The sequence below is a fragment of the Dermacentor variabilis genome, chromosome 2 (genome assembly GCF_050947875.1).
Source record: "Dermacentor variabilis isolate Ectoservices chromosome 2, ASM5094787v1, whole genome shotgun sequence".
Taxonomy (NCBI): Eukaryota; Metazoa; Arthropoda; class Arachnida; order Ixodida; family Ixodidae; genus Dermacentor; species Dermacentor variabilis.
In genome coordinates, this window is record NC_134569.1 from 258,597,965 (window position 1) to 258,625,083 (window position 27,119).

The window sequence follows — 27,119 nt, forward strand, 5'->3', positions numbered from 1 at the left end:
GTCTATGAAGGCATTCAGATTGGTTATTTGTTACATTAATTTGAAGCTTCTCTGAGCAGAACTTCATTATATTTTGTTTGGGTGCAACCCAATCTTCGTTAGGGGCGCTTTCAATTTCAAAAAACAAGGTTATAGCATTGCATTTGATTTTCAGCACTATGACACCTAGATGAAATGTTAGACAACTGGTCAGTAACGCTGCGCAAGTTAGTTGTAGTTGTGACAGCATCGGATGTTTGCTGTTCGGATTTGTTGCATGTTTCCAAAGCTGCAATTCTGGCATTTAGGAGCTTAATTTCATTGTCGGCGGCTGCACACCTCTCCGTGCTTAGTATTAGTTTGGCAAGTAAGTTAGCCTGCCCCTCCTTAAGTTTAGAAATTTTTTCCGTCGCTGAGACAAAGGCATCTGCCTCCACTTTGCTCAAGGGACCTGGATTACTTTCCACATCACTGGAAAGCATAAGCGGTAGACTAGACAAAAAAGTGCACAAGTGACTTAAAAACTACAAACATTGGTTCAGTGGATCAAATAATGGTAGTGGGCATGACACCATGATAAAACAGTAATTACTAGACCTAATACAAGGTGCTGCTTCCAGGTAACTCACATGTAACAACATTGGTGGTAAGCGTGGCATCCTTGCTGCGGTGTTGAGCCCCAAGTGGATCGTTGCCGACTAGTGCTTTTGTACTGCTGTGACTGTTCCCGGCGAGGTAAAGTCACACTCAGGTTGCCAGCCCAAAAAGACAGTTTCTTCCAGAAATGACTCCAGGCAATCTGTAGTTGAATCATCCCAAGAGGCGGCGCTGGAAAACTGCCGGTATGGAAAGCTGCCTTTCGCGCCACGTGCTTCAACATGTGCAGCCAGGTGGGACGTTGAGTGTTTGTAGCCTTTAAATGGTAGCTTGGAGGTGGCAAGACTAATAGCTATTAGTGGTTTTACTGTGCGTGTTTTGGTGGGAAAGTGAGAGCATAGCCGCATGGTTCAGTGCGTGCGAGAGCGTATCATACCTTGGGTCTCTGTGGCATTGAGTGCTTTTGAAACAGTGGTGACAGTTGCTTTGCGACATTTTGAGGATTTGGATCTCCTGTGCATATCAATTTTTGCTAAAAGGCCTGTGCTCTGCATTATTATAGTATTTGCATCAGAAAAAGCAGTGCAATACATGGCAAGAAAACTGAGAAAGCAGGCAGTGCGATGGGGTCCCTCAAGCCAGATGAGGAGACGGATGAGAATGGAGAGGGGATCGAGTCCACCGGCACACACTGTGATGTCGATACTAGGCTGCAGAAAATGGAGGCTTCAGGAAAGCTTGTCAAACAGATGGAAGAGCTGAAAAATGAGCTAAATAGGGAGCTTGATGCACGGAAGGTAGTTGGAAAAAGACTTGCAGCAGCCAAGGAAAAGCTGAATAGGGCCACCATTGTGAACAAGAATGTGCGTGACAATGGAACGCAGTCCCTGACGTGACAGGAGAGGGAGTGTCAGCAAAGTACGTGGAATGCGTGCAACGTGGTGAGCAGTTAGCTGGAAAGAGCAGCACCTACCTTGAGGCCGCCACGCGGGAAAAACAGGATCAAAGGGGACAATGGCCCTTGTCGAGTCCGAATCACGCAGAAAAGGACAAAGGGAAGCTGGGAGAGGTAGGGGAGAGTGAAAGGGTGATTATCGTCGGTGGCTCAAACCTGGATAGGTGCTCAGAAGCAATTATGAAGAGGGTGAAAGGCGATAAAAGAGTGGCGGTAGGGACATTTCCAAGACACTGGGTTCGGTCATGGCGCGAGCAAAAGAAAAGCTAGCAGAAAATGCCCACGTGCACAATCTTGTTGTAGTAGCAGGTGGGCTAAATTACGTCCTAAACAGGAAGGGGACAGGACTAGCCGAGCGCTTGGCGAAGGGGGTGGACGACTGATGTGAGCTATCACCTCAGGAGCAGATCGTGGTGTGCACGGTGCCGGAGGTGCCTGTACGGGTCACGTACAAAGAGCCATAGCGGCTGCTAATGAGGTGATATGGAAAATGAGCCGAGAGAAACGCTTCGAGGTTGTCGAATTAAACAGGGAAGTGAGAAGGTGTGGTGCTTTTAAACGAGACAGGATCTACTTCAATTACAGGCTGGCACAAAAAGTGGGCTGGCGACTTGATGGTCGCACTGTTGCTTTTTTAGGGGGCCAACAGGCGCTCAGGAGGCCAGAGTAGGTAGCAGTGAAGGTCCCCTAGTTGAACCGCAGAAGAGCATCGCCCTCGATAACAGAAAAAGAAGGAAAGCAAGAACAAGAGCTCACCATGCAATAGGCTACATAGACATGCAGGGCGGTAGAAGAAAGGGAAAATGGGCGGAGATTAAGGAGCAGTTAAATAGAGAACAAATAGGGGCGTATGCGGTTACAGAAATGCACCTTAGAGACTCGGAAGAGCCACCAGTGATTGAGAATTATTTTAGGGAAGGGTGCAACAGAACTAAGTCGGAAAGAAGTCGGAGTCGGAATGCTCATCCATCAGGGAGCCATATGGAAAAGAGTAAATTCAAAATGTCAAGAGCACCTTTGGTTATCAGGCACAATGAGTAGAAAAAAAACTTGGCTGGGCGTTACGTATTTGTGGACCGGAAATTGCACAGAGAAGAATAAAGAGTTAGTGGAATGCATAAGCGCTGATATTAAGGGTTTCGGGAATGGTGCTGAAATTATCCTATTAGGTGGCATGAATGCCCACATGCAGGATTTAGATGGCTATACTGACAACAACGGGAAGTCAATGCAAGACCTTTGTGAGCAACATAACCTTGTTATCCTGAATACAGGGCCTAAGTGTGAAGGGCAGATCATGTGGGAAGCGGGAAATCGGCAATCGACCATTGGGCCTCTTCGATATTCGGAGTTCTGGCAGCCCGCTGGCAGCCAGATGTCAGCCAGCTAGCTCCGGTTCTGACAAGAAGTCACGTGGGCTGGGATCCCAAGACAACCCGAACCTGCCCGAAGTTTGCAAAATCGAACGCCGGTACAGCTGGCCAAATGTAAACATGCTACCAGCATGGCAGCACCCGGCGAGGCTGGCGCACGCTCGGCGTAGTCGGCCCATTTATGCGTTAGCAGCTTGAAAATATATGGTTGCATTCAGGAATACGATCACTTTCGCGCGACTCGGCACAGGACGCGTACTGGGCCAACCTCGCCTTGCACAGCGCAACACATGGCCTCCGACGCGGCGGATGACAAGACGTGAAATCGTGATTGTATACTCGAAAGCGATAGCTGGAGGATCCCTGTTCGCAGTGATCACGTCGCCCACCGGCGACATTGATGAGTTGGTGCTGTGTCATCACAAGACATGAAAAAGCAGGTTATCGGGTACGTCTCATACACATAAAATTTTGCGCCGACCTGTTTGGGCTTCGATTTCAGAAAGTTTGTTGTGGCTGACGGTGCTTCTCATTTTGACCCTAAGGAGCTGGGGACGTGGCTGGCGCATAAAAATGTACGTTGCCTGTGACCAGCGAAACGTTTCACACGAAAAACATTGGTTGCAATCATGAGAGCAATAAGCCAATGTACGTGTGCCTAATGTACCGAGTGCAATCAGTGTATTCTTATATCAACGGCCTGCAGTTCGAACACATATCGGTTTCGAGCTGCCACCTAAGCATACGACAGAGACGGAGCGAATACGGGCTATCTGCAAAGCCTTCGCTAACTGCAGAGAAAGGAGATATACATACGCGAGATATGTGAAAAGGAACGCCACCAGTGAAAGGCGAACCCAAAATGTACCGCAATGTGTGAATGAGCGTCTACAACTTGCGTGGAACACGATGCAGTTAAAATGCACGCATGAGAGTGCGGGGCTCTGTTCACCGCCGCGAAGAAGCAATCGGGGGAAACACGCACATATACACACAAAAGCTTCAAACAGTTCACCACGGCTCGTATCACACCGCTTCTTGATGCGGAACAGAGCATTAGCACCTGAAAAGATAACGCTAGAAGTAAGGAAATCCGAAGATGACCGTAGACAGTTGGCTGAGCGAGGTAAATGTAAGTCCTCAAGTGCCCATGTTGCAATTCGTGAAGTCCCAGCAAAGATGGCGGCGAGCGCCCATCGCCTCTTTTAGTTGTCTGCTAGCCAGAGAACTTTCAGAGACCAGCCAGACCAAAATCGTCCTGGCAGGTTCTGGCAGCCTGCGGGTAGCCAGAATCGTCCAGCCCGAGCAAAATGAACGCCCGGCGGAAGTGCGTCGTCTGGTGGGCGGAGCAATTCGAGAAAAACGAACGCCCGGCGGAAGTGCGTTGCGCGGTGGGCGGAGCAACCCGAGAAAAACGAAGGCGCTCTGGCTGGCTCTGGCAGCCCGCAGGTAGCCAGAAGTGGAAAATCGAAGAAGCTCATTGATTACTGTCTCATGACGGAAGGAATTCATGACAGGTTGAGAGAAATGGTCATTAATGAGAAAGGGTATAGCAGCATAGGCAGTGACCATAAAAGCATCATTTTGAAAATGGGACATGTAGTTGGGAAAGAGTGCAAGGAGTGCAAATAGGCCAGTCCAAGTTTGAACGCTGAACAAATAACAAATATAGTTACTAGAGTCAAGGAAGAACTTGGCAAATGTCCAAATAAAGAGTGGAGTATAGTGAGCTTCTAACTGCAGTAATGGCAGAAATACGAAAAGAGAAACAACATGTTCGTTGGAAAGGAAAAAGGAAACCGAAAAGCTGGTGGAACAGGGAAATACGAGAAGCGATTGCCGAACGACAGAAAGCATCCCGAGAGCACAGGCAGGCAAAGAAGGTGCAGTTGCCGCAGGATGAAGTAACCAGTAAATGGGAACTATACCGGGAGAAAAAGTCTATGGTTCAAATACTGGTGAAAGCAAAATTAAAAGGTGAAAGTGAGTTGGTTGTCAGAAATACGTGAGAAAAAGAAGGCCGTACCTAGAATATTTTGGAACCACATAAAATTGTTGGCAGGAACCCAACAACAATACAACAACATATCCTAGACGGCGATTAAAACACACTGGAAGGAGAAGTGGCAATAAATTACATACGAAAAATAACAGCCGAATCTTTCTAAGGCAATGATGAGGTTGTTTTCAAGAAAAAAAGAGCATGAAAGAGACCCAGGTGGAAATCGAGTTGGTGCTGACAAATTTCACCTGAAAGAAAGCTGGAGAGAAAATTCCTAATCGCACAGCCACGGCTAGACGAGGTTCCCGTTAGGCTGATTAATGAACTAGGACCAAAAGGTAAGGAAACTCTGGTGAAAGCAATGGGAAAAACTTTAAAACATAAACTAATACCAGACAGTTGGCGACAAAGTAGAATGAATAAAATTTATAAAGGTAAGGGGGAGAACGATAGAATTCACTCGTATAGACCATTGACCATTACATCGGTAACATACAGGCTAGCAATGCAGGCAATCAAATTAAAGCTTCAAGCATGGGCAGAGAATAATGGCATTTTGGGAGAACTTCAGAATGACTTCAGAATAGGTAGGCGGTTAGATGATAACTTATTTGTTCTTACTCAGTGTATTGAAATATCGAAAGTAGAAAGCAGACCGTTATATGTGGCCTTTTTAGACATTACAGGAGCCTATGACAACATAGACCGAAAAATTTTGTGTGATATTCTGGAAGGGGAAGGCTTAGGTGACGATTGTCACAGCTTTTGAGAGAGATTTACCTAGAAAATACCGTTTGTGTTGAATGGGAAGGAATGAGGAGCGACGAGAAAGTTCATATCTGAAGTAACTCGAGAAGCAGTTGGCAAAGAACGAACGCTTTATTAAAGGTTAGGGTAGCTTTTATAGTCTTTATCTTGTGACGTCACCGCAGCCACTGCCGATTCACAAGAGGCATGGCCGGTGAATCTTACAAAACAAACACGTGTCAGCGGTGCATGCTGATTCACAACAATATCAAAAAGGGACTGAGGCAGAGGTGCCCTTTATTCCCACTGCTGTTTATGATGTACAGTCAACTACCAATTTTTCGGACCCTCTAGGGAACGTAAAAACATCAGAAAATTCAGGCAGTCCGAAAAAATGAATGCATGCAAAAAAACGCACCTTTTTTCTTTTTTTCTCGGATCTAGAGGTAAAGGACGAAGTACCAATCTTCTGAAACCCTGCCAAAGCATCAATGAAGGTGCTATAAAAAGAGGCATTCAAAAACTCTGTATGCAGCCAACTGCCGGTTTATTATGTACATGTGCATCGTCGGGCAGCCAGTGTTATTGCTGCAGTGGCTTGAAGAACTTGTTGATTGTTGTTTGGACGGCGTTCCGGTTGCATGCGATCATATGCGCCTCGATGTGAGCAAGGGTCATGTCAGCACTGTACACCGATGAAAAAGTCAACAGTGCTCGCGTCAACACGGCGCTTGTAGGCGGCGCAGGCATTGGCTCCTCATTTTCAACATCGGAATCTTCTGAATCTTCCACAACCTGACGGACTATTCCCTCGTCAGTCAGTTCTGTGCAGAAGTCGAGCTCGTTGTCAGCGTGAACAAACTGTTCAAAAGTTATTTCCGCGGGTATGGAAACCCCAGTAGAGCGGAGCCGATGCCGAACTCCTTGCTCCTTGCTCCTTGCTTGTGATCGGCCGCTCACGACTTGCTTAATAACGGCAGCTTTCTTCTCCATCGTTAACCGACGGTACTGCTTTCCGCGCTTCGATGCCATCGACGAGGATGACGAAGACTGAGTGGGGGCCATCGAAGGCAAGCGAAATCCTCAAGTTGCGAACAGTGGAGTTCGCTGACGAGCGTCGAAACACCTAGGCCTAGCGTCGCAGAGCACACTTGACACAACAGCACAACCACACACCACGCTAGCCAAAACTCGGCCTGCGCAAACAAACGAAATAGCGCCGCTCCGGAAACTCCGCCGGAAGCGGAAGTGCGGCCATTTGCGGCGATGAACATAGCCAGCGTGGCCAGACCAAATTGGTGTGTGACGGCTAGATTCGGCTAGTTGTGGTTCAAAGTGGTGATACGCTTCGGCTGCAAGTCGATTTCCTTCGCAAGGGCACTGCGTGAGGAGCCAAAGGACCTTCCGTCGCGTCAAAAAGTCCTGAAAATTGGACGGCGGTGGGTTCGAGCGTCCGAAACTTCAGATGTCCTTATACATTGATTCTATGGGGCTCGTGGCGGTGCCGTGAAGACGTCCGAAATATCAGGCATGTGTGAAAATTCAGGCGTACGAAAATTCAGTCGTTCACTGTACATGGTGAGAATGGAGAGGGCACTAGAAGGGAGCAATATTGGCTTTAATCTCTCATACAAACAGGCGGGTACAGTGGTTGAGCAGCAGCTTCCAGGTTTATATTATGCGGACGACATTGGTGTTGCTAGCTAACAAGCAGAGGGATTTGCAATGTCTGGCTAATATCTGTGGACAGGAAGGCAACAATTTAGGTTTGAAATTTAGTGTTAGAAAATCAGGTGTTCTGGTATTCAATGAAAACAGTGAACGGAAAGTGGCGATACAGGGCCAGGAAATACCTCGGGTAACAGTATATAAATACCTTGGTATATAGATAAACGAAGGCAATAGATATATGGAAACACAGGAAAAAAATAATAAGAGTGAAGGGGAACAGAAATGCAGCCATAATGAAGCACAGAGTGCTATAGGGATACAATAGGTACGAGGTGCTCTGAGGTATGTCGAAAGGTGTAATGGTTCCAGGACTTACTTTTGTAAATGTGGTTGTTTGTTTTAAATCAGGAGTACAATCAAAACTCGATGTGAATCAAAGGTCAGTGGGTCGTGTAGCATTGGGCGCTCAAGGGAAGACTACAAATGAAGCTGTGCAGGGTGATATGGGCTGGACTGGTTTTGAAGTGAGGCAAGTTCGCAGTAAAATTGAGTATGAAGAACGACTGAGGAATATGGAAGAAAGTAAATGGGCTGGGAGAGTGTTGAGGTATCTGTACAGGAAAAACATTGGCTCACGGTGGAGGAAAAGAACTAGGAAGCCTACCAGCAAGTATGCGGCCTGTAGGGTGCGAAACACAGCAACAAAGAACGTCAAGCGGAAAGTCAGAGCGACTGAAATAATCTCATGGGTGGCGGCAATGGAAAAGAAACCTGCCATGAGTAACTACTTAAGAGGAAAAAATGAAATCAGGAAAGAAACAATTTATGATAACTCAAAGGGAAGCTCATTACTTTTTGAAGCGAGATTGGGATGCCTTAGAACATGCACCTATAAAGCGAGATATAAGAAGGAAGAAGAAGCATGTGCTTGCTGCGGTAAAGCTAGGGAAACTCTGGAGCATGTTTTATTAGAATGTGAAGACGTCTACCCAATGGTCGATTTAAGCACCACTGGCCTCCTGAAGCCCTTGGGTTCAGCGAGAACAGTGGAAAAGTAAAGATGTCCGCAATAGGGATTAGTAAGAGGCAATTGGAGCATTGGTGGAAGAAAAGCAGGGAAACAACAAAAAATGGAGATGTACAAAAGCACAGTTCGCAATAGGGGATCAGAAAATTTGGTTTTGACAGTTCATGGTATTTTTTTTTTTCATTTTTTATTGCTTAACCTAGGTAGGACATTAGGAAGCATAATAGCAAGAGCTTGATGGCGCAACCCACCACCGCGTTCCAAACGGAAAGCTCATTACATCCATCCATGAGCGAAATGGCTCCACATGAGGCGGACCAGGTGACGACAGAAAGTTGTCACAGGATTGGATCCGGGAGGAACCGTGAGTCAGTTGGCAGACCGAGGAAGGCCATTCTTGAGAGGCATCATCGGGAAACGGTTGGCTGGAACTGAGTGGCCCATAGTACATCGCCAAGGTAACTACTGCTTGTAACAATGGTGGTAAGCGTGGTATCCTTGCTGCAGTGCCAAGCCCCCTGCACTACTGGGCAGGGCTTTCCTTTTGAGTAGCGGGTGAGGTAGTCGGTGGCCACGACAATCCATTTGTTTTTGTGTGTTTATGTCGGAAAGGGTCCCAACAGGTCCATCACGATCTGCTGCAACGATCGGCAACGAGGCTCGACCGGCTGTAGTAAAGCTGCTGGCCTTGTTTGTTGTGTCTTGCGTCGCTGCCACTCAAACCATATCTTGACCTAACGGGTGATGCCGGCAGTCAGACGCGGCCAATAATACTTCTCTTGTATTCTTGCTAGTGTACGGGAAAACCCGAGGTGCCCTGCTGTCTGATCGTCATGCAGTGCATCTAGAATTTCTGGCCGGAGTGTTGCTGGCACAATGAGAAGCTAGTTTGTACTGACTGGGGAGAAGTTCTTTTTTATGAGGACGTCGTTGCGCAAGCAAAACAAAGGCAATCCACGCCGAAATACCCTAGGGACAACGTTGGTCTTGCCTTCTAAGTACTCCACAAGGCTTCGTAACTCCAAGTCTACTCATTGCTGTTTGGCGAAGACGTTTGCAGTTATTGTTCCTAGGAAGGCGTCATCATCCTCGTCATCTTGCGGCGGCGGGACGATGGCGGCGCATGATAGGCAATTGGCATGGGAGTATTTTCGTCCGGACTTGTAGGTTACAGTGATGTTATATTCTTGCAGTCTGAGGCTCTACCGCGCCTGCCGTCCTGAAGGGTCCTTTAAATTCGCTAGCCAACACAACGCGTGATTGTCGCTGAAAACTTTGAATGGCCTGCTATATAGGTAAAGGTGAAATTTCGCTGTAGCCCAAACGATGGCAAAGCATTCCTTTTCTGTTGCAGAATAATTGTCTTTCGCTTTTGACAGCAACTGGCTAGCATAAGCTATCACCCATTCAAGTCCGTCTTTCCTCTGGACTAGGATGGCACCGAGGCCTAGGCTACTGGCATCAGTGTGGATTTCGGTATTGCCGTCCTTGTCGAAGTGCGCAAGTACTGGCGATGACTGCACACATCTTTTGAATTCTTGAAATGCGTCGGCCTGCCACGGTTCGCGCTTGAAATCGACATCACATTTGGTTAGATGTGTCAGCGGCTCAGCGATGCATGAAAAGTCCTTGACAAACCGCCTATAGTAGGCACACATGCCAGGGAATCTACGCACTGCCTTCTTGTCGATGGGCTGCGAGAACTTTGCGATGGCAGCTGTCTTCTGCTGTTCGGGGCAGACTCCAGATTTACTGATAACGTGGCATAGGAACAGAAGCTCATCATAAACGAAGCTGCACTTTTCTGGCATCCGAGTGAGCCCTGATGACCTGATGGCCTCTAGTACTGTCGGAAACTGCATAAGGTGATCGTCGAAATTTTCGGTGAAGACGATGACGTCATCCAAGTAAATGAGACAGGTCTGCCACTTCAATCCTGCTAAACCTGTGTGCATCATGCACTGGAACATTGCAGATGCCGAGCACAGTCCGAATGGCATAACCTTGAACTCATAAAGCCAGTCTGGTGTGATGAATGCAGTCTTTTCGCGATCTCATTCATCGACTTCTACTTGCCAGTAGCCAGACTTGAGGTCCATCGACGAGAACTATTTAGCGTTGCAGACCTGATTCAGTGCGTCGTCTATCGGTGGGGGGGGGGGTATACATCCTTCTTCATGATCTTGTTCGGGGGGGGTATACATCCTTCTTCATGATCTTGTTCACTCGACGATAATCGATGCAGAAACATAGGGTTCCGTCTTTTTTCTTCACCAAGACAACAGGAGATGCCTACGGGCTTTTCGATGGCTGGATGATGTCGTCACGCAGCATTTCATCGACTTGTTGCCTTATAGCTTCTCGTTCTCGTGCTGACACTTGGTAAGGGCTCTGGCGGAGTGGTCGAGTGCACTCTTTGGTTATGCAACGCTTTGCGAGTGGTGTTTGTCAAATCCTTGATGACGTCGAAAAGCAGTCTTTGTATCGTCGAAGCAGACTTCTGAGCTGTTGCTGCTCACTCAAGGGGAGAGTTGGATTTATGTCGAAGTCTGGTTCGGGAACTATGGTCATCAGGGTAAACGCGGCAGAATCCGAGAGGACAAACGTGTTTCCACAATTTTCTCAATTTATGCGATTGTCGTGCCCTTGTTGATGTGCTTGAACTCCTGGCTGAAGTTTGTCAACATCACTTTCGCTTTCCCTCCGTGCAGTCAAGCAATCCTTCTTGCAGTGCAGATTTCAAGGTTGAGCAGTAGGCATTGGTCGCCCTCGAAGATACCTTCTATGTTTGCGGGTGTTTCGATGCTGACGGAAATGACTATGGTGACTATGAGAGCTCTCCGGCAGTATCGCTTGATCGTCACACAGTGTTATTGACTTCGACTCCAGGTCGATGATTGCGCCATGTTGGTTCAGGAAGTCCATGCTGAGAATAACATCTTGTGAACACTGTTGGAGGATAACGAAGGTGGCAGGGTGGGTCCAGTCAGTTCTTGCTTTGCACATTCCAGTCTTCCAGATATTGGGCGAAGGACTGGACCTGGGCAGGGCATGTGTATGGTCGGCGCTGCGGCGACAGGTCGCAGCCTAGTGACGGTGAACGGAACAGTCGTTGAGGGCTCCACTGAGTGGCGGCAAGGTAGTCAGCGATATCATGAGGCCATTCACCTTGCTGCGGGTGTGGAGAATTGACGGCAAACCGTTGTAGTCCCATTTCACGGTATATGCACAGGCGGTAGACATGGCCTGCTTCTCCACAGTGATAGAGTGGATGGTGGTCGGAGGTGTGCCAATAGTTGGTCTTCCTTGGGATGCTGCGCGGAGCGACGGTTGGGCATGCTGGCAGCGGCAGCGGTGGATGACGGAATTGCACCGCTTGAGAGGACCTGACACGGGCGCAAAGAGGGACCAGGGCAGTTGGTGACGGCAGTGTATGTCATCACTTCTGGCTGGGGTTGTGGAGATTGTGGCAACTCCAAGTAATTGCTGTACTTCCTCCTTGACCATGTCAGTACCCGATGCCACCTGAGGTTGCAACGAAGGCAAGATCTTGTGCAGTTCATCGCGCACAATGGCCCTGATGGTCTCTTGGAGGTTGTTGGAGCTCAGTGCTTGGATGGGGCATTGCGGCGTGAGCACTTGGCAATTATATTGCCTATTGCACATTTCTAAAGTTTTGTCAGTCCTCGTTACCTCTGTGAAGAACTCAGCTATGGTGTTCGGCAGGTTGCAGATCACTCCGGCGAAAAGTTCTTGCTTGACGCCCCGCATCAGGAAGCGAACTTTTTTCTTCTCCAACATTTCCGGGTCGGCATGCCAGGAGAGACGGGTCATCTCTTCTGTGAAGATTGCAATGGTCTCATTGGGCAGCTGCATTCCAGTTTCTAGTAGAGTTTGGGCTTGCTTTTTGTGCATGATGCTTGTAAATGTTTGAAGGAAGCCGCCACGAAACAGGTCCCACGTTTGTTGTTAAGGTGGTTTCTTGATTCTCAAACCACGTCTCGGCGTCATCTTCCAATGCGAAGAAGACGAGGCGCAGCTTGGCATCGCTGTTCCAGTTGTTAGAAGAAAGCCAGCTTTCTGGGTCCTCAAATGCTGATCTGTGGAAGGTCGGTGGCTCCCTGAGCTGCTGCAGCACGATTGGTATTGGCAAAGCTGGGCGTGCCTTTGTAGCTGCTGTTGTGGCTGTGCACTTCCTGGTCTTTTCACGTAAAAGTCCGCACTCCGGTAGCCATCCTTGCTGCCTGCGACTAGCTTGCTTGTCCTTGGCGACATTGGTGTTGTCCTCGGGTGTCGGGCTTGGATCGCAGGGGTGTTCGTTACATGAACGCACTAGCACCTCCCCCAGATGTCACATAGTAGTGATGGTGAAAAAGCACAGCAGCAAAACACAGGCCTTCACAGTATTTTTGGCGGTTAAACACATCAACAAATTAAAACTAGAAAGAGGAATCGTACTTACTCATTACCACTCATGAACACTTTCCTGTTTGTGCCTACTCCTATCGATAGTCCACTATCAGGAATTGCAAATTCGTATTTCGCCACTTTTTGAGCACTCTTGGATAGGTAGTGCAATTTATTGGGTTATTTAGGAAATGTTTAGTCCATTTCGAATTACGGTTTTCTCTTTCTGCCCTTTGTGGATTTTTACACTGCCTCTGGAGAAGGGGTGTGGTCAGCGCAATAAGCGCTCGTCGTTTCCGAGATGGCATTGGCGTTGCATACTGCTCATGCATGGGAACCTTGCATTTCTACTGATTCTAGTGCATCTGCACGGGAGTTTTTGGACTTTGGAAGCAGAACTGATGTGGGAGACAACTTTGGTTTGTCAGATTTCCCAACAGAGTCTCGCTTTCTTCGCCGAACTGCTCCAAATCTGCCGTGCAGCAATATGAAGATATCCTGTGTGTTCCCATTTCTTATCTGCAAGGTGTTAACATCTTTTGGTCGGGATCATTTGCCAGTGGCCACGCAGCGAGTTAAGTATCATGCTAAAAGTCGGCAGGGAGGCGACCTTGCATCGCACTTGGGCTAGTCACTAGGGCTAATGTTTTCCTTTACGGCGTAATAGTTCTGTGGAAACCCGCAAGGTGAAGAGAAGTAATTAATATAGGGAAAATTAGACATCTACCCAATCGTAGGAATTGCTACGAAGGAAACCCATATGGGTTCCTCAAAAAAAAAAATGCCTCGCTGTTGAAAAAAAATTTTTCTTCAATTGCGAGGCTTTTCTTTCGAGGAGCCCGTATGAATTTCTTTTGTAGCAACTGCTACGATTGGGTGGATGTCTTAATTTTCTCATTATTAAGTTTTCTGTTATGTTTCAAGGAATCTTTATATAGAAAGATGATATTTACTGGAACTTTGCACAGAAGAACTTTCTGTGGGCCTAGTTAGTGCATGCTTGACAAATGTTTTTAAAGTGCAATCAAGAGACACGGCATAAAGGAAGGTCATGCACAGGATAGGCATTACTTTCAACAGTTAAAAATAGTGCCTGTGCTGTGTATGAGCTTCCTTTTGTTCCGTGTCTCTTGTTTGCACTTAAAATATATTTGTCACATTGTACAGTTTCTCTGTGTTGAAAATGTCTATTCTGAAATTATTTACAAGTTTTTCTGTGCGAAGCAACAAGGACGTTTTTATGTAACTCTTTATTTTTCTCAACAAAACTGTTGTTATACATACTTTTTTTCACAATTTTTTTAATTAACACATTATGTGGGAATAGTACAATTGGAAAGAAAATCTGATATTATACTTCCATAACAAGGAAAGCTAGAAACTGCCCCACCCCAAACTTAAAATCGTTCTTGTGCAAAAGACTCTGATGTTATTTGCAAAGAATGTGGGATTGTCAAACATAAAATATGCTTAATTTGATTAAGCCACGTTTAGGAAACTGGCCACCAACAACAAAAATACAGCATAGTGAAGTCATTTTCTGCTGATTTTGGATAGGCCATGCGTGTGGCACACACTCATACCTTTTGACCGGAGGTGAATCCCTTACCTATGGTAAATGTGGCGAGATACTGTCCTTCACGTTTTGCTGAAGTATCGGGCAGCAGAAGTTGAAAGGAAAACAAGCTTTTCTCTAGCATACTGATGGCGCATTCTCCTTCATCCGGCATTGTTTTTTGGATCAGAACTGTTTTTTGACTATAATGTTTTAAACCTTTTTATGGATGCTACATGTCATATGATATTGTCACATGGTAGTGACGGCCAAGAACACAGTAGCAAAACTGTGATTGACAAAACTAACTTTTTATTGGGCGAACCTGTGCCCACAAAAGCAAGTTACAATCAAAGCACAATGATGGCGTCAAACATAGTCGGTGATTGGCAAAAAGTTAACCTGCTGGTCAAGCGCGTCTGCTTTTATACATGAGTCATTGAAGTTTCCAGAGTAATTGCTGGTACCCGCATGTTTTCCAGAAAGTACTACATGATTTGGGTCGCGCATGCATTCAGAGTACACAAGCTTTGGTGCAAACAGACAACCCATAGAGCCATCGATAACATTCCAGTAAGTTCCAATCACACAGGCCATCTTGCGTTGAGCGAAAGCTTTAAGTTGTTTGTGGGTGAAGCGCAGTACCCTAGAGAAGGATAAATAGGTACACGTGTAACTATGCAGTTGCTTGACTTTGTAGCCAGGCTTTGTAACACTCAGTGTCTGGAGAAAGCAGTTCATGTTGTTGTGAACGATGACAGGCTTCTTCACCTACCGACTACAGTCAACCGCGCCTTGCCTTACTTCACTCTGCTTACGGTGCCATTCTCTCCTTACAACATGCATGCAGAGTGGACCATCCTGAATAGCATGCCAACCATCGTGTGGTGCCTTCTTTTCTGGGCGCTGTCACAGCACATATGATTTTCTGGGCACTGACAGAAAATGGCACTCCTGTAGGCCTAGTCACTGTTCTTGGTGCAATGCCTGAACAGCCATGCTGCTTCTCTTGTTCTTTCCCCTTCAGTGCACACAGGCACCAGTTATTGCTCCCTGCCACTAGTATTTGTGTTTATGCAATACATTTCTAAATGTTCAAAATTATTTAGAGCAGTGGAATATCCAAAGCTCTGGATTAATTGGCAAAAATTGTATAAACCTGCATTAGCGATAACACGCTGCTATTGGAAACCATTCAAAATGACAGAGAGAAATTGATTTAGACATTTGTGTAAACACTCGGTATGTGTGAACGTGCCTACCTCCTCTGCAGGAGTGCCAGTTGTGCTTCATCTGAGAGCATGTCTGTAGGAAAGCCAGTCTCACTGGCTAGTGGATGGAACTCACATTGTTGACACTTGGGGCCATTCAAACATGTCTAGGGTGTCTCATGAAAGTGTGACATTTTTAAACGTCATGTAGTCGAGGTTTTGTCTTTATTTCTTTCCTCTCTCTCCTTTTTTTACATTTGGCAGCAGAACATACACATTTGCAGGACCTCATAAATCAAGTGTTAGCAACAACAAAAATAGACATTTGTATGCCCATGACCTGTACGAGAAGAAAGGGGGTTAACCGAGGGTCCCGATTTTATTAGTAGTATCATAAGAAGCCAACAAACACTGACACCAAGGACAACATAGGGGACATTACTTGTGTTTAATAAATGAAATAAAGAAACGAAGAATTAATGGAAATTAAAGTGGATGAAAAAACAACTTGCCGCAGGTGGGAACCGAACCCACAGCCTTCGCATTTCTGTACGGGCCTTTAAGACGGGGTTTTGTAGCTTGGGTGTTTGGTGAACTGCTATGTTTTGGAAGTGTAGTGTGTGCTTTTACATGTTTGCCTGTTTCCTGCAGTGCTACAGCTGCTACCTGAACCCCCGCACTGACATACTCCTCGCTGTGGGCCAGGACACTGGGAAGGTCAGCCTCGTCAGGTTGGTTAAGCAGCAGTGCCACTGCTGAGTAGTTTTTGCAGAAGCCTTTGCTGTTTTGAAGTCTATACTTATAAGAAAATTTAAAAGGCGATTCAACCTCTAGTTTTCATAGTCTTGCCGAGTGAGTTGCGGGTATGGGGTGCATATAAACAGTATAATTTATTGTGAGAGCCGTGCTGAAATAACAACATTTAATCGACTTCAGCTAAATGTATAATCGCCTCCTAAATTTTTGTCATCACTTATCGTCATCATCATAGTCGTCACGTACCCAGTGGCCCCATTTGTATGAAATTGGATTAAGTTTTGCTTAGACGAAAGCCCGAACTAAAAGTGAAAATTAACTCACTTGTGCATGTACCCAGTGTCATCACTAAGACAAAATTTTTAGACATTAAAGAATGCTGTTTCAGGCATCTATAATAGGCACTAAAAGGTGCAGTCATAGGCACAAATATTGATTGTTTTCCAAGTAGCTGTGATGCTACATTGCGCTTTAATGGTAAAGTAGTTGGGAAGCACCGCGTTTCTTAGTCACTTCTTTTTCTTATATGAGAAATAAAGAATGCACTGTATACACATGTGCCCATTTTTACAGCATTGGTTCTGCCTGGACACAGTAGGAAAAATTATGGAAGTAGTGGCACACCATCTTGAGGTTTTCTTGCCTAAAAGTTCTGCCTTCTGTCACTCGATATCTGCTTATAAGTAGAAAATAACTGCTTAATGTCCACAGATATAAGCGGCACGTACTTGTACAACGGGACATTTGGCAGCTTCAAAATGTTTTGAAATCATATGATGTTGAGCACTGAGAACTTCTGACACCTCCTTGAGCATCGAGTACTGGGTGTTCTTTTCCAGGGCTGACTGAAGCTTTCTGCAAACTTGTACTGGGTGTTCTTTTCCAGGACTGACTGAAGCTTTCTGCAAACTCTTTCGGCAATTAATTTTTTTCCGTATAGCAGCTAACCGCCATTCTGCTGCCACAATGATACCGACGGTCCAAGTCAGGGTTCATCAGAAGTGTTGAGTTCCTTAGTTGCATCAGCTAAAAATGCCGAGTGGGCATACGCCAAGCTTTCGTCCAGGGCCTCCTTGCCCAGTGCAGATTGAGCCATTCTCGTCTGCCGTTGATGACAGTCTTCACGTCCGCAAGATGCCTGTGGTTGAATGCACTTACTTATGTCTGCCAAGTGTGACTACTAGCTCACGTAGAAGAGGAACGTCTGGCAGCTGTTCCTTGAAAGCATGAAAGGGAGAAAGCGCCTTTAGGAACACAGTTTTTCCTGCAGCTGCCTGCTCATTTACATCATTGAACACCCTCAGACTTCCACGCAAACATGGTGCAGCCCATGAGACAGGCACAGGACATGTAGCATTTGGGGGTAGAAAACTTTCAAAAGGGAGGCTGCCTTGTGCGTTCAGTCAAGCCCACATTTAACAGCCCCTCTCAAGACAAACTCTCACTTAAAACATGCGAAACTCGCATGACTGTCAAAATCTACATTGTTTCAATGTCATAGAATCACACTTACAACGAACATCTTTGAGCCCTGCGGATCGGTTACAGTGAACGGATGGCGTGAACCCAGGGCAAGATAACAATGGCTGCGACCCCTTTGCATGTGTGTGCTGTTCTCCTGAGCCTCCTCGCAGGTAAACTATCCGTTTCATGCATCTCTCAAGTGAGCTATACTCTCCCTGCGGCCACGCTCTCTCGCCGCTCTCACGCGGCCCACGAGTGTCAGTGTGCAGATTCCAAGATTGCCCTCCCACCCGTCCTCACAACTATGCTCTGCTCCCCTTTCGCTCATTCTTGCAACTCCCTCATGTTTGCCTGTCTGCATGGGCACGCTATGGCGCCAGCCGCTGGCTTGAAATCCAGAAGTTTCGTTTCCTGGCCGTTACCGGAAGCAGGCCTCTCCAGACTAGTCTCCACGCCTCCTTGCTTGATTGTCGCTAGTGTACATCTGCTTCATCTATTGCGGTGCTTTGTTCTTCCTGCCGGCGTGTATGTGGTGCGAGCGCTTTGTCTTAAGGTGCTAAAAACTGCATTGATGAAGAAGTACGTGTCGAAATCAATCATTTCGACAATTCTAAAGAACACTGAAAAAATCGCCAGCTCCGACACTGACTTGATGGAAGTGCCTGTGGAAGACTGCCAATGTGTATGTAGAGGATGCACTGCTTAAGTAGTATGCAATGCACGGGCTCGCAACTTTTCTATAAGTGGACCAATGATGCTGGGCAAAGCCAGGAACTTCGCATTCCTGCTAGATTTTCTGGACTTCTGCCCAGGCATTGGCTGGCTACTACAATTCAAAGTACGGCGTGGGTTTGTTTATAGCTTGATCGCTGGCGAGGTGGCTTCAGCAAGTGTCCAAGACGTTGCACTTGGCTTGTGACAAACCAAGCCATTATTGCAAGCTAGTCAGAACAGTATGTGTATAATGCAGATGGAAATGCATAACTTTATCAGATGCTGCCATAGAAAACGCACACCATGAAAGGCGACTCATGCGCTGGCAGCAAACACAGTGAAGCATGCGTTACGGCAGCGCTGTGCACTAAAGTGAATAGCAGTGACCAGTGCATGCCCTTTGTAATTGGAAAATCAGAAGGCCATGTTTCTTTTGGAGCTATGTGATCGTGTGCTACAGGCGCAGCGCTAAAGCCTAAATGACGCACAATTTATTTGCAGAGTGAATGCGCGAGTTTGACCGCAACATGCAGAGGCAAGGCATGCACGTGCTGCTTGCGCTCGGCAGCTGCTCAGCGCAACACATGCTAACTTCTCGGATGGCAGTGACTCTACTTTTCCAGCCGCCCACTACCACTTTGAAAGTGCTGCCGCTTTGGGCATAATACACACCTTTATGGCATCACATAGGCACCGCATCGTGGAGCAGTTGCTTATTGCTGTTGGCCACCTGGCCCCCAACTTGCTGCGTATGAACACAAATTATGGGTTCAGAGGTAGTTTAGCACTGATCTTGCAGTACCCTGTTTCTGCTCTGTGTGCGTACGCATGCTGCCAACTACAGCAGTGTCCTGCGCTCTTCTCGCACAGCATGCTGTGCTTGTGCTGTGTGGAGGAAGGAGGCACCTGACCACGGCCCTGAGAAACTGGTGCACGGGCACTGCTGATGATTGGCCTGCCGCATCCTCAGGACCATGTTTCACAAAGCACCATCTCCTTTTCCATTCCTGTGTGCCTTTGTTTATTGGCTTGGATGACGCTGTGCCACTATTGTACCGGGATAAGGAACTATGGGCCACGAATGAAAAGAATAGAAAATTAAGTAGGTAGTTACAAAATATGACCTGTGCTTATATTCTTGGCAATCATTCAGCTTGTCGGGGTTTTGTGTCAAAGGCATTGTATGACAAGCACAAGAAATGTGAGGAAGAAGTGTTTCACTGCTTGCCCAGTTGTAAACTGCTATGTTTCGGTCTCTGTTTTGTTGTGGATAATAAGTTTGCTTGCGACACTTGATTCACTGACTGAAACTTTTTTTTTTTTTTCAGTTTTGGCCGGACTTTTCATGACCAAGAATGGGCCACCAGAGAGTTTGGTAAGTCCAGATGCCCTATTTAAGAAAATATGGTCCAGGAAAGTGCCCATTAGGTGTAGTGTTAATTGATTGCTCATTGCATTGCTGTACTTGTGTGGCATTGGTTTTGGTGATCCATGGCACATATGATGGATGAGTGTAGTTTCTACTTTTCCTATTGTTTCAGTGGGAGGTATGTCGAAATTAGCGGTGAATTTTTGGCTTTCTTTGGTGTTGCCTGGTCATCTGAAAAGGGACATGTGCACCTGCATGAAGCAGGAAGTCTAGTGCAATCCAGGAAGAACAAAAACTGTCTTGGTAATTAGGAGGTGCCCCTCTTGAGACAAGCTGGTGACATGTGCCAGTATATTTATGTTTTTCATTAAACTTTTCAATGGTGCATTAATGTGACATTCTGACTTTGGAGCCTTTGTTTGTGCTTGTGTACTATGTTGGCATACTCTAGTAAAAACAAAAGGGAATAAACTATAGTGAGCTACGGACAAAAAGCTTCTTGACCTCGTTCTGTCATTCTATGCTTGTGATACCTAGAATTTGAATTATTTGGTTGAATATAACTGCTTCGCTTTTGGATCTTCAACAAATTGATACTGCAGTCGGAATGGATTTAGTTGTAGACCCCTGCTGATCAAGCCAGCCTGCTGAATAGATGGAAGTGATGGCAGTAATGTCAAAGCACAGCAGAGAAACTGTTCTTTGGGGCTAGTTCTCTGCCCCCACCTGCGGGAGGCATCACCATAGGACATCTGAAACAAAAGCACTGCATTGTATGAGCTTCCGCAGCATGAGATATCAACTAAACGAAGTGTTCACAGACACTAATCTGATCCCATTTAGGGAGTCGAGTGACCAGCTCAATTACCATGCTTCGAAACTTGAACAGTCAAACAGAACATGTAGGCAGTAAGGACCTGAATGAGGAGTTGAGAAATGTGGAGCTGTACCAGCATTCTATAGTTCTGACGAAGTCAAGCCAAACATCAATTGCTAGAATTTTTGTCCAGGGCATGAACGTACAGGGGTCGTACAGCAGTACCAATTGTGCTGAAGTGCTATACAGTATTTGCAACTTCCTGCGTCAAATTGCACTAAAACTGTGATAAGCCCTGAAATTGTGCCATGCTGCTCCAAAACACAGACAACCGTGGATGTGTTTTCTGTCCAGCTTTAGCAGAAACTGACAGCTGTGTAAAAACTATGATTCTGCTTCGTGCATAATTTCGGGTGGAACGTTCCGGATGAAACTGAAGCCATGAAAAGTACGCCGAATATCTGACTACATTGTACTGACTTTTACGGTGGTACAGTGGAATCTCGATGATACGATCACGGCTAATACGAATTTCTGGATGATACGAATTTTTCTGCAGTCCCGGCTGAGCCCCGTTACTTTGCAACGTGCTAGAGAATGGTTCTTACTAATCAATTTTCGACCCGCGTGAGTTGATACGAAAATTACCCAAGACACTTTGGAAATTCTAAAGTGTGCTTGGCGAAAGCCAGACGCTGCTGCCGTCTGCACTCCAATTCATTCGCTTTGTTGTTCGGCAATATCGCCTGTCGCAGCTGCTGCTTTCATTCTGCTTCCCTGCCTTTGGTACCCGGCGATCTAATCAGTCGCTGTTGGCGTATCCGTTCTGCCTCCCTTGCTTTCGCATCTGATGACGTGTTCAGTCGTCGCATGCGCATTCGCTCCTTGTTCTGGCGTTAGGGGAATCGGGCGTCCGCTGCCGCTTCCCCGAACTGTTAGGCGCGGAATCACTGGGCCGCTTCGGAGCCATGCGTCCCACTCACTCGATTGCAACGAGACGTCTGGCGAAGGAGCAGCGGTGCAGCTGCCACCGCCGACGCGCGCGTGCTCGTTCTACCGCTACCATAGAGAAAGCAATGCCGCTACTGTGTGACGTCACGGTTGCTATGCGCAGTAGCGCCCACCACCGGCGCGCCGGTTGCTAAGGAGGGGAGGGGGTTGCGCCACTGCGCGGAGGAGAGGCCACAGTTGGCACGATTCTAGTGCACGGACGGACGCGACCATGAGCATGAGCCATCAAAGGCTTTCCCTTTAATAAACACCCCCTCACCGACGGCCGCGAAAGAGAACAGTGCGCAGTCACGCGATTTCTCCCTTTCTCTTTTGGTGCGGAGGCGCGGACGCGGTGTCGTACAGCGCGGAGGCCGCAACTGGGCGCGAAGAGTTTGAAGCGGTGGCGCTTTTGTTGCTTTTGTGCTTTTCCTCCTTTTTCGCGTGCCATCGGAGGAGTAGCTGCTGTGCTTCGGACCACAATCTTTGTGTTAGACGTGGGTGACGGCGAACGTCCACCACCGGCGGCTGAAACGCTGCACGCGCTTGAAGTTCTGAGGCGTGCTATGGCCGCGGATGAAATCAGCGATGACACGTGCACGCGTTTTTATGGATTTGAACAAAGTCTGCTAAGTGACCTGACAAAGAAAAAGAGGCAGAAGGACAATAGAGACTTCTTCAAGAAATAAATGCTTTTTACGTACGTGTGCCTGAGTGAGTTCACCTCTCACTCTTTAATTTAGCTAGTTTTAATTGTTTCGATGATCCGAATTTCGGCTAATACGAATATTTTTCATGACCCCGTGAGATTCGTATCATCATTCCACTGTATATAGTCCCGCGTTCCCGGCTTGCCAGGCAGCTGCCAGCTCCATACAAGTACATCGCACTGGCGACGCCATGAGCATCGAGAATTTCCACGGATGAGCAGTTGCCATGGCTACACACGGCAGGCCGCCTCCGCGAGACGGTGGCGTTTGTGTCTTAATCTTGCTCTCTCAAGTTCATGCACCAGCAAGCACACGAAGCTAGATCGTGTCACATTGCCACACCTGGTAAAAGATGTATACTACTATTTAAGCATGTTGTACATGCAGAAGGCTTTAAAAAACTGCAAGCACATTTGGTATCGGAGCCCCACATTTTTTTACGCCACGGGCATAATACGACACTGGCTTATGGTACAAGAACCTCTGAACTGTGTGCTGGAACAGTTCGAAGCATTGAAATGCTACTTTAACTAGAAGGACCCATGGAAGCAGTGATCAGATATGCAGAGCCAACACAGACAGCTTGATCTGGCTTTCTGCAGCAAGACGCTACAGGGAAAAATTACTTTTCTAGAAAATGCGGCTGAACATTTCATTGGTCTTCAGAAGCTCTTCCAGAAAGAGGAGCCATTGCTGCATGTGCTTCATAATAAATTCTTTGATCTAATGTGTCGAACTTCATGTTGTGTTTTGAGACCAGAAGTTATGGCAAATAGAGCACAAGACTTGAAGATGTTGCACCTTGATGACATAACACTTTCGAAAGCAGTTCCAGAGGTTGGCTTGGGCAGAGAGCTATGAAGTCATGAGATACAGCTGAAAAAAAAAAAAAAAGAAGCATTCCGCCTTGGCACTAGATCATTTTACCTTGCATGTTCAAAAGCACTACTTTGCACACTCCCTTTGGACAACAACGCATGCACGATTACTTTCCTTGAAGAATGAAGATACTGAAACAGAGGTGCGCTCTTTGCACTATCTCACAGGGCCTTGGGTATTGTCTGAATGCCAGGTATCTTCGCTAATATCTGGCATATCTTCAAGTGTGAGGACACCAAGACAGCACCATCTCCCAATGAAAGAATTGATGTATGTTGGGCAAAGATCTTTGCTCTGAAAACTGCAGCAGATGAGCAAAAATATCCTTTGCTGTCAAGAGTAGTCAAAGCAGTCCTTTCTCTGCCTCATGGAAATGCAGACATCGAATGAGGCTTTAGTGAGAACAAGAACCTTCTTGAGGGGTACAGCACGCTTAATATGACAAGCACCAATGGAAGACGGCAAATAAACATTCACTTAAGAGGAAGCTTTAGCTCGGGCCCAACTCCAACGTGGCCTATTCAAATACACGTAAAATGCAAAAACGTTTTTCTGAGATAACCGTTGGACCGATTTTAATGAAATTTGTTGCTTTTGAGAGAGAAAGTTAAATTATAGTCACTGTTGGAAGTGGAATTTCGACTTAGGGTCTGAATTTTCTTAAAAAGATTTTTAAAAAATCGAGGGTTCGAAAAAAATAGAAGCATGAAGTTTTCAAATTAATAGCTCTGCATCAAGAACAGATATCGTGGTTCTGTAAACGGCGTCCGTTAAGTCATTGAAAGCAGACAAACTCAATATGTCAATTTATATCTAACGTGAATTTGTTATGTTTACAAAAGTTCAAAAGTGGATGGCTTAAACGAGAAGAAAGGGGGTTAACCAAGGGGCCCGATATTTATTAGTCATATCGTAAGAAGGCAACAAACACTGACTCCAAGGACAACACAGGGGAAATTACTTGTGCTTAATAAATGAAATAAAGAAACAATAAATTAATGGAAATGAAAGTGGATGAAAAAACAATTTTCCGCAGGTGGGGAATGATCCCACGACCTTCGCATTACGCATACGATGCTCTACCGATTCAGCTACCGTGGCACCGTTTCCCCGTCCACTTTCTTGGGTATTTATGTGTCCTAGTAGAACCCTGGGAGTGTTAGCCAGCGCCACCACTCACAGACGTTGGCGTAAGGTGGGGAACACCCCTCTGCCACAGGCGTCACGAGAATGTGATCTTTTTGGGTGAAGGCACCTGGTCAATAAACCCACACATGCTACCTGAAGGCATCAATGTTGACGGGCCCCTTAGTTAACCCCCCTTTCTTCTCATTTACGAAAGGCTGCAAAAACATTTTCCAGTGCCCTAATATAAATTCACGGAGCATAGCAAAGAAAACAGCTGATTTGGAAAGTATTGTTATTGCCCATAAACCCCATTTAATAGTCATTACAAAAACCTGCCTCCATGGGGACATAAATGACTCTGAAGTCGTACCGCATGGCCTATCGTATTTATCATATTTACTGCAACGACAGAGACTGCCGCCGCGGCGGTGGCACTATGTTGTGCAGTCGCTGACCGTTTATTCAGACCTCACGGGGACTGCGGAAATGTCCGAATAAACAGGTGTCCGAAAAAGCAGATTAAGAAAAACAAAAAAGAAAAAGGAATCCTTGATTTCCACGCACTTATTCTGGCTTGGCAGTAAGCTTGAAGAAATCGTGAATGCGTCGTTGCATGCTGTACCGTTTACACGCAATCAGATAAGCCTGAATCTTGGAGAGGGCCGTACGGTCACTATAGGTGGCTGAAAGCGCAGTCACTGTTTGTACACGCTCTGCATGCGACGGCAGCGTAGCACATGGTGCGTCATCTTCCGACTCATCATCCGGCGGTGCAGCAGAAACCTGACAAATGATCTCACTGTCGTTGAGTTCTGCGCATGTCAGTACAGCAGTGTCAGTACCTCTGAAACTGTCAAATGAGACGGTGTTCGGAATCGCAATGCAACCACTGCACAAATCTCAGCAGAGCATTTTCGGCGTCAGTAGGGAGCACATTGGTAGGTGACAAATCCTAGGCCTCCTGGCACCCGCTTGCCAGTATTCCCCGGCGCTGTCTGCGCGGGCACTGTCAGCGCCATTAGGCATTTGAAGCAATGTTTCTGTATGCCGCGTTGGATCACTGCAACCTCGACACAGCGCACAAAGCAAACGTCACCACACCGTCACGCCGGCACCAGTCGCACAAACGAAAAATGTGGCCTACTTGCAGCGTCGTGCAGGAAGAAACAAATCAGCTGCGGGATTGTCTTTACATATGGCTTACTAAGCTGAGCCTGGAACTGCTGTAGCCACGAACCAGGCAGAAATGATGATGATGAGCGGGGATTTGCAATAGTGCCACTTTGTGGGGTAGCAAGGAGGCTCCTTTCAATACAAAAATGGCATTCAGCAAGTCGAACCATGTAGCGGTCAGAGTTGGTACATGGTGCTCTCGATCGAGTTGGCTCAAGGAGTGTCCGAAAAATCAGACGAGAGATTGCAAGGTGTCCAAACTTTCGGCAGTTGTTATACATTATGGTCTATGGGGAGAATGGCGGTGCCGCGAAGCAGACCGAATAATCGAGCATGTCCGAATTTTCGGAGTCCGAAAAATTAGTTGGTGATTGTACTTGGTAGTCGTACGTTTCAAGACTACCGAATATTGCCGACATAGAATGGGTTTTGGTGAAAATTCACTTTGATGAATTCCATTTGGTAATTGCCGGATTTTACCAGCCCCCTAGCAGTGACAGCACATATTTTGAAGTGGTCAGCAGGTTCTTGTGCAAGAGCCGCACTTCTAATCTTGTGCTTACTGGTGACTTTAGCGTTCCATCAGTGAACTGGGATGGTGTTTTTCCTGAAGCACTTTCTACTGCCACTGAACCGCTGATGGACACTGTTTTGTTACATGGCTTAACACAGCTAATAAAAGCACCTGCACGAATACAAAATGACAGCCAGTCAACCTTGGATCTTTTTCTTGTAAGCGACAGTATACTTGACGGCGACCCGAAGGTTGATACATTCAAAGGAATCTCGGACCATAAACTGCTGTTCTTAAATCTGGAAGTAAAATTCCAATCGAGGTTGACAAAAAAGAACTGTACCCTAGCAAAAATTCTAATACAAAAACTAATAGCCTATGAGGTTATTGACACTAGTACAGTCTATTATGTCTATTAGTGTATTAGTCTAATAGATCTATTGGTGTATTGGCCTATTAGTCTGATAGGTCTATTGGTGTATTAGTCTAATAGGTATATCGGCGTATTAGTCTAATAGGTCTATTGGTGTGAAAGAAAAGGTTTCAATGCACCAGTTACACAATGAAAAACAGGCATAATTGCTAGGAGCATTTATTAGCACACAAATATTTTTACAGATTTCTCTTTCAAGATCTTCGTCAGGTCAGCAATCTTGATTGCCAGAGCTTTTACTCCACCACTTCGACCAGAGAACGTCCTTTTGGGGTGGTCAAAAAAACCTGGGTAGAAACATACACACGTATAGAAACATTTAAAAGCAGGGTGCTTGTTCTACCACTAAATGTTTAAGCAGGCAATATTTGCTTCTAAATTGGAATAATATGGCCCCGTAATTTCCAAAGTAATTTTAGGACAAAGTGTGATATGCTTAGTTCGACATGTTTATCATAAAGAAAAATGACGCCATCTGATATGACAGAACAATTAGACAGCACATAAAATGCACCAAAGATGTTCTGTGCGTTACATCGAAACTGTAGGCAGATAAGGAACAACTCTAGACAGAAATCTCGCACAGCATTGTCGGAAACATGCATGTCACTGCTGCTATGCGCACAACAATCGGCCCAATCACACTGC

At 46.3% G+C, this 27,119-nt stretch overlaps 1 protein-coding gene across 14 annotated transcripts in view; it reads left to right on the plus strand.

The window, feature by feature from the left end:
- Positions 1–27,119, plus strand: part of mio (GATOR complex protein mio) — a 560,893-nt gene that overhangs the window by 110,994 nt on the left and 422,780 nt on the right. For 13 of the 14 annotated variants that reach the window (XR_012826275.1, XM_075682897.1, XM_075682900.1 and 10 more), the window contains 2 exons: positions 16,176–16,255; positions 19,787–19,833. Coding sequence is in view for 13 of the 14 variants with exons in the window: in XM_075682897.1 (XP_075539012.1) it covers positions 16,176–16,255; positions 19,787–19,833 (127 nt within the window). In the remaining variant the exon portion in view is untranslated. Of the gene's footprint in view, positions 1–14,795; positions 14,887–16,175; positions 16,256–19,786; positions 19,834–27,119 lie in introns of those variants that run through there. The other variant, XM_075682898.1, reaches the window with a different exon arrangement.